At 42.0% G+C, this 8,422-nt stretch overlaps 1 protein-coding gene across 1 annotated transcript in view; it reads right to left on the minus strand.

The window, feature by feature from the left end:
• The window catches only part of qdpra (quinoid dihydropteridine reductase a), an 11,435-nt gene extending 3,942 nt beyond the window's left edge, over nucleotides 1-7,493 (minus strand). Inside the window, exons 1-5 of the mRNA XM_024270237.2 lie at nucleotides 7,306-7,493; nucleotides 7,123-7,215; nucleotides 6,475-6,571; nucleotides 4,847-4,987; nucleotides 1,792-1,900 (exon numbers count right to left, since the gene is read on the minus strand). Coding sequence (XP_024126005.1) covers nucleotides 1,792-1,900; nucleotides 4,847-4,987; nucleotides 6,475-6,571; nucleotides 7,123-7,215; nucleotides 7,306-7,389 — 524 coding nt within the window. The 5' untranslated portion in view covers nucleotides 7,390-7,493. The remainder of the gene's footprint in view (nucleotides 1-1,791; nucleotides 1,901-4,846; nucleotides 4,988-6,474; nucleotides 6,572-7,122; nucleotides 7,216-7,305) is intronic.
• Between the last annotated feature and the right edge of the window lie 929 nt (nucleotides 7,494-8,422).

Below are 8,422 nucleotides of genomic sequence, written 5' to 3' on the forward strand. Positions count from 1 at the left end.
ATCACTGGGTACCTCACGATACGATACGCGATACATGCCTCACGATATCGATAATATCACGATACTGCCATAATTGGTAAAAATCCTCTCTAATAACTAGCATTATATAGAAGAACGTGTTTTTGGGGAAAATATATCCCCATTTATCTTTTTTAGCTTAAACACAATCATAATAAACAACTTTTCTTATTTTGTGCAACAAATTATAGACACTTGTTCAACATTGCTGAAATCAGTAATACTGTCTTTGACAAACATTTTTTGTGCAATTTTCCCTCACTTGAAAAGGGCTGAGCATCCAAAATTGAAGTCTGATTTACTCAGACTGTCACTTGAGATTATTTTTTCAATCTTTATCATTTTTATATTTGGTCAGTCAGAAGTCAATAGGTAAAAACCTTAAAACACACATAATAATGGCAAAAAAAAAATAATTTTAAGTGCTTCAATTAATTAGCAACCCCCCTAATTTTACAGTGAATTCATGTATTTATTTTAATTACATTTAAATTTAACTTCATACATCAAATCCTGCTTTTTTATTTGAGAATTACTTTAAAATTAACATTAGCAACAAGTAATTACATTGTTTGAAAACGTCACATTATAAATTTATCAAAGTTACACCGTACACCAGCAGGTTAAACATCGAAGTGCATGAAAACGAAAATTCCGACGGTACCTGAAGTACACACAAACAACTGCGAAGCACGCGCCCAGTTCCCACAGCAAACAGGAAGTAAGTGATCGCTGACATTCTAGCGCTCAGACAAAGTCACTTCTTACCGGGTGGATCTCCTACAGATGGATGATAAATGCTGACAGGTAGACATGCTTCACACACGCGCTACAGAGCCTGTATCTCACCGGTGCTTCTCCCGAATGAGCGCGTGCATCGCTATTAATAACCCGCCCATCTGTGCAATAGTTCTGCTGTGCGACTCAGACGCTCGGCGCTGCAGCCTCTTCAAATGAAAAATATAATATCGATACTTGGTGAGAACCCATCGAGAATCGATCGCAGGACTAAATATCGCAATATCGATATTTTGGCACACCCCTATTCTGGTGTAGAAAGTACGCGATATTTGGTGTTTGGTGCAGACTAGTTCATCCACACTGATGTGCTGGAGATTCACTGACACACTTCTACGGTTTTTGGGGTGTTTTGCTCAATCAGACCCACTTTTATTTTTATTTAGACTATCAATATTTCATTTAAAACCCCATAGAAGAGAATGGAAAATACGAGTAAAAATACAAAAATATCAATATTTACAGTATAATATCAAAGTTTCGTGTTCATGTCGGCTTTCATTTACTCATCAGAGCATGGTTTAAAGTGCCCTCCTGTAATGGTTGCATTACACATCCAGAAATGCAACAAATCACTGCAAAAAGAAGAATCACGCGTTTGCTTTTAGAAACCAAAGTTTGGCCTCTGAAGATCGTCTGACCTAAAATTGTGGCGAGATCATGATGAACGTTTGATGGATCTGATTTCTGCTCTAGTCCTGGTTCTCTAAGAAGACCAGTTACTTTTCCCGCCATCACATCTGGTGAAAGGGTCAGCTTTTAACTTGAAAAGTGAAGATAGCATGTTCACTTTTTGACTGAAATTTCTCATCCACTGATGAAACGATGACTAGTGTTCTTCCTTCTCCACATGTGATACCTACTTTGGCTGCTCCTATCTTTATTCAAACCCTTTGCAGTAGAAGCAGCAGGACATGGCTCAGCTTTGAACTCAACATGAGCTGCTTTCTGAACCGACATCCTCTCAATACTCACGGCAGAATAGCGACAGCTGCAGCTCCTGGTGGCATCCCACTGTTTTTGGCTGCCAAACTCTGACACAGCTGGTGGACGGCGGCCTTGGCCATGCCGTAGCCCACCATACCTGAGAAGCAGAGAATGAAGGTTACTGCCCAGAGAGTCCTGGAGAACTGCAGTCTGCAGAACCGACCATGCCAGTCTTCTCTGCAGCCGTCACTGATGGATGGATCCTCATGGACATCTGCATACATCTTACTATTTTCTTTTTCATAGACTGTGGTTTACTGACCTCTTCAACTTTACATCAAGTACCCAAATACAGAGCCCAATCATGCATGACTAAGGTTAAAATATGAGCCATAAATGAACTCTTCAAGTTAGAATTTGAAACTGGTTAAAGCAGCAGATTGTAAAATCTGACCTACACATGCTGTATATAAAGCTAAAATGTTGCCATGGTAATATGGATCCAGAGCTTGGCTCGGGTTAAGCTGGAGGAATGTCTGGATGTGCAGCATCTGGAATTCATGAGCAGCTCCACTAAAACATCCAACTAGCCTCCAGGATGGATCACAGGCTGACCAATAGGAACAAGGGGTGGCGACATAAGACACTTTCCAGCCTTTTCATTTCCACCAGAGTAAAGTAGATCAAAGAACAGAAATGATTTAACAAATATCATGAGTTCAAAACATTCTCGGTGGTTTTGGTTATTTCTTTTTTGTTTTCTTCACCTCTGAGTCAGAAATCCAGACAAACAACACAGAGAGAGGGGGATGTGAGTCTGATCACTAAAGCCAAGGTGATGTGGTCTTCCATGTGCAATGTGTAATGTTAATGATTCAGTCAAATCTGCCTAACACTAAACACATCCTGGACAATGAATCAATCAATCAATCAAAAGCTGGTATCTTCTTGAAAGGCTTTAAACCTGAACCTCAGCATTCTGACTGCTGGTAAACCAGAGTTTTGCTTGTGGTCTAAAATGAACGCTTCAGGATCCAAGTCTGACTTTATGGACCAGGACAGGAGTCTGCAACCTGCGACTCCAGATCCACATGAGGTTCTTTTATCTCTCCATGGTGGCTCCTCGTCCAAACATAAAATGAGTCATGGAGACTGCTGATCCAGACATGTCGACCGTCAGAGTCAGCAGCTCCTGATAATGTCTGTCTAACCAAAACTACCTAAAGAAAACAAATAAACAAAGCCTGAAAACTAAGACTACCAAGATCCAACCCCAAACTAAAATAACAAAACCCAGCAGAGTAAGACTGCTGAGGACAAAGAGAGGAAAAAGAACAAAAAAAAACAGAAAAGAAAAAGAAAATAGTATTTTTAAAGTAAGGATTACTTAATTAGCATTCATTTAATTTAGATTAGTTAGATGTATAAACTGATGTCTGAGGTTCACATAGATGATAAACTATGTAGGTTTTTACATCCTGTTGACCTGAAGACGTCTAGTTTGTTCAACTCTACCTCCAGAAGGAACAGATTTTATATGCAAAGAAAAACTTTGGTAAAAAGTTTGATCTTTTATGAGTTAAAAGCACATTTCATCTTATGTTGCACAACATTGCTGTCCAGAGCTGAGATGATCCTCTTTGGCACAGAGCATGTTTTATTTTGAAAATATGTTATTTGAGCTTCTGTCAGATGTAAAAATAATCACATTTTGAGAGATGCTTGGTTCTTTTTATATTTTTGCTTTTGTTCGTGCCAAAAAAAGACATAATTCATATTTATTATAAAAAAGAAGCCCATGAATGCAAATCCAAATTTCTCAAAGGCTAAAGTAAGACTATGCAGCCTCTTCTAGGTTTTGATCAGTACAAAACGAGCCCGAATGGCTCCTCTACTGTTAAAGGTTGCCGAGCCCTGGACCAGGACATGTACCCAGGGCCGGTCCTGCATATATCACTCAGTCTTTTTCAGGCAAAGATTAAAACCAAATCTATTCAGATAGAGAAAGCCTTGTAGAAAGACAAACAGAAAATGTTCTCAAGTTTGAAGAAGTCGTGGTCAGTCACAAGGGAGCAGCAAAGAGCTCCTCTGCTCAGGGAATGAACAGCTTATGAGCCAGTTAAAAAGTCAGCAGTTTGATTCCTGGCTCTTCCAATCCAAACGTAGAAATGCTGCGAGGCAACAATCAACCCCACTGTGGCCCCTGAACTCACGCCTGATCGTGAATGTGGCTTTGACTGGTCAGGAGGACAAAAGCCTCTTTTGTGAATGTGACGAAAGGGCCATCGAACGGCACGGTCAGACGTGACAGCCACATGTTCAGAGACCAGCAGGTTTGCACAGAGCAGTTTGTGTCTGGAAGCCCTGCAGTTTTCTATGATCTGCAGGCTGACCACGAGGCTAACACCAGAGCTCCTGTGTTTCTGTTCTTTGATTTACTGTCCTTTTTTAAATGTTAACGTGATAATTCCAGTAGATTCTGAAGGAGAAAAGCCTCTCATCGAGAGGCTTTTCTCCTTCAGAATCTACTGGAATTACGTTGATTGTGTTAATGGTTGAAAATTTACAGTATGTTGAAGATTTTGTGTTTAAGCGTCAGATGATGAGGATTTGTTTGGTGCTCGTCGATGATCCGGAGTGTTGGCGGATGTCTCTTGGTGATGTCTCACAGTTCATTCAAATATTTTCTTTCCAAAAACTCTTTGTATCGACAGACTCAGACCAGAGTACAACACGGATCAGTGTGTAAACACACAAACACACACCTACATCTGAGTTATCCACACACAGCAGCCAATGAGCCGTCGCTCTACACTCCACCCAGCTGTGGGGTCATAAACCAATCACATGGCTGGGTTGAGCATCATGTGACCTAAGTCTTTCCTGAGTGTCAAGCAGCAGGGATGTCATGTGAGGATGCAGGTCCAGACTGCTTCAGCTACCTAAAAAATCCCTCGACCTTCATCCATTCCAGTTGAGTGTAATTCTCAATAACTTGACTTGAATTCATCTATGAAGGAGACTCGAACAACATTATATCTCGTTCAATTAGCAAAACAAACAGGCTGTGTGAAGAAGAAGAGAAACAAAGAGGATCCCTCACCCCCAGTTCCTGCCAGGGCCGCCTTTGCCCCGGCCAAAGTCAGGAGCCCCCCAGACTTCAGGTGCAGGGAGGCTAGGTGGCTGGAGATGGTGGAGGTCCACACGCTCTGCTTCCACATCAAGTCTGTGTTTTTGTACAAGTCTGGGGGAAATGATGAAGAACAACTTTAATCACACATTCGTGACACCCACAGTCTGACACACACACTGAAGACGTGCTGGGCCGATGGAGACATCCGCTTCTGCAGATTCTGTCACACCATAGACTCCTCTGTGAAAACCACTGAGCTTTATCACATGAAGATTTGAACTAGTCTGGTCAGCACAATGTCCAGTTCTGGATAATCATTTATGTCAACACAACTGTTGTTAAGCAACAAAGTTCAGGTTTTCAAACATTTATACTCATTCAAAAGTGCCGAGATCATGGGCCAAAGAGGCCAGATTTCCATCAGGGGTTCTGGTGAGGGAGGGCCCAGTAAGAATGAATTCTGCTGAATCAGAATGAAGCTGAGCAGGAGCCACCTCTACAGGGACCATACCATGAAAAATCTATTTTTGAGTTGTTTAGGGTATTATACTGTTCAATCCTCTCTAAAAACAACCCCAAAGCAGTATTTTGATCTGTTCATGCATTTCTGAGTAATCCTCTAAAAACCTGGCCTTCCCATGAAAACCAGCGGGTCCTCACATGCTGATGTCACAGAGTGAGACCGCCCCTTTCAGGAAGAGTCTGCTCTGCCCCCAGGCAAACTCAAACACTTTCTCTGCAAAGCTAGCAGCTCGAACTAGTGGTGATCAGCTTTTGGGGAAAATGTCTGAGATGCACTGCATGTGGGCCTACATCAATATAAAAATAATAATAAAAAATGTCCCCTAATTTTTTGGCGGGTGACACTCCAGCTCTACAAGGACGTCATGAAGTGGGTGGAGTGAAAGGCAGAGCCTCAGAAATCAAGTCGCTTTACTTCCAGGTATAAACATGGTTAACATAATTCGTTTTTAGTGTTCTAAAGGTAATATATGATCATCCATCCATCCATCCATCTTCTTGACCGCTTCTTCCCTTTCGGGGTCGCGGGGGTGCCGGAGCCTATCCCGGCTACTGATGGGCGAAGGCGGAGTACACCCTGGACAGGTCGCCAGTCTGTCGCAGGGCAATATATGATCATGTACATGAATATAGCTTAATCTGAAAGACTGAAGAACATCATGCTATGGCCCCTTTAAAACAGACAGACCAACATTGTCGTTCAGTTTCAAACCCTCAAAGCTAGTGTCTGTCAGAACACGGCGAGGACAGATCATCTGACTGAAACATTCAAATGACATTTCTGATGTCTTTTTCCTGAACTTAAATATTTAGTAAAAAATAAATATGCATTTATTGATCTGTTTGTGACATTTTTTCTTCAATTGTCTGTTGTCCGGATCGATGAGACGCTTTAGACATTTTGGCCCCACTCCCTAGCAGAAAGTTTAAAAGAACGGCGTGTACGGCCAGCTCTTTCTCTGAGCTGCCTCTGCATGAAAACGCAGAGCAGCGTAACACCAACAGCTTCATTCCACTTTTTAACAGAACATCAGGCTGATGATTAATGGCACAGCCAAAAGACTTTGAACTCAGACCTTTGGAGCTGCAGTTTCCTCCTGCCCATCCACCGGCCACACACAAGATGGCATCCACCTTGTGCTCCCCCAGCAACTGGGCCACGTCTGCCGTCACCTGCACACAGACAACAGCCAGGGCCTGCATGAAGCCGCAGGGCTCCTGTCACAGCTCCCTGACAGGTCTCACCTGCCAGCTGGAAACGTTAGTCACAGGGGAGCTCAGGGAAAAAAACAAACAAACAAAAAAAAACCAGCCATATTCTTTGTTTTTGTTTCTTGTAGTTGTAAATGTGTCTAAAACTTAGGTGATCACAGGGATGATGAGAGAAAATTAGGCAAGAGTGTCTTCGCTATCAGACTGGATTTGATTATTAATGCACAAGTTATGAATACATTAAGTATATACGTTTTATAAATGAGAAATGAATGATCTCAATGACTGTGAAACCGGGAAAGCAAAGAAAACTGGTCTCCAACAGTTTCTACTACTTCTAATTCCCACTGTTGCACTAGTAAGTGAAGGCAGCATTGGTGTACAGATTGAGGGCTGAAGCAACACATGATGCAAATAATTCCAGTGACGTCAAAAATAATCCTGAATCGGATCATTGATTCCCATTCAAACGTGTCCCTGAACGCAGCACGCGGCGCAGACCTGCGGCTCACCTGTCCCGCCTGCTCGGTGAAGGACTCGCTCATCTTCACGATCACGTTTTCATTCGCGTCCTCGTTCGCGGCCATGTCGATGCTGGCGACCCACTGCCCGGGGACACAGAGGCGCGCGCGCCGTTAGCTCCTCTCCGAGCGCCACCGCCAGACATGCTAGCACGTGACGCGGTAAACACTCACCCATCCTTGGGACTTGAAATGCTGCACACATTTGGATCCCAGCGCGCCGCGCCCGCCGTACACGATCACCCGGTTAGAGGCCATGTCACGTCGCGTTCAGTGGTCAGACAGCACGGCCGTGGAAGAGCAGAAACTCCGCTGAAGCACCACAGAGGAGGAGGAGGAGGAGGAAGAGGAGGCGTTTCCCTCCGCGTGCGTTCAACAGGTCTGCTGCCTTCAGGGACACTCCGAAAATACATTAACCTGGTCCATCGTAGAAATCATTGCATGCATGTAAAAAATCATTAATATAACACTTCCATGGCATTTAGTTCAAACTAGGCCGGGGTATCGATTATAACTTCCAGAAACGATTCACTTTGATTCACAAGAACTTGGATAGATTCAATTCTGATTTTTTTTTGTTATTCTTTAGATTCTTCAATTCAATTAAATGTCGAGTTTATGCATTTATACTCATTTGTTTAGAAATACATTAAGAATCTGCTATTTGTTGTGAATATATTTATATTAATCTGGTACAGTTCACATACTGTAAAATGCATCAGTGAAATAATGAGATTGTTGATATCACACAGTGTTACACGGATTCAGATCATTAACATTGTTCTGCTTCTCCTGGAGGATGTTTCAGTTTGGCCACCTAGGTGGCGATCGTGCAAGAGCATTACACCTTATTCCAGAAGAAGAAGACAGTGTAAGGAAAAAAATGTGATTTAGACCACAAATAGTTACTTTAAAAAGGATTTCTTAAAAGAGTTTGGAAAATTCATGCCTGTGAATTTATAGTTATGTTTAGGTTGACCTAGCGTTAGCATTAGCCGTACTATGGGAAATTCCATTAAACGTTAGCATCAAGCTAGCAGACTTTAGCGTTTAGTGCTAAATCGATTTATATTTTTATGAATCAATTATCGATCCATTAAGCTTAAATAGATTCAAATCAATTAATCGATTTTATCAACCCAGCTCTTTTTCAAACACTAGAGAATCAACAAAACGGTGAAAACATCAAAACTTTTTATGATCACAATGTGTCAGCTGTTCTAAGAATCATGACGTTCTTTAAAAGATAGGATCATTTATTTTGGTGGCAAACATACATGTTACAGTAAGA

This window comes from Oryzias melastigma, linkage group LG2 (genome assembly GCF_002922805.2).
Source record: "Oryzias melastigma strain HK-1 linkage group LG2, ASM292280v2, whole genome shotgun sequence".
Taxonomy (NCBI): domain Eukaryota; kingdom Metazoa; phylum Chordata; class Actinopteri; order Beloniformes; family Adrianichthyidae; genus Oryzias; species Oryzias melastigma.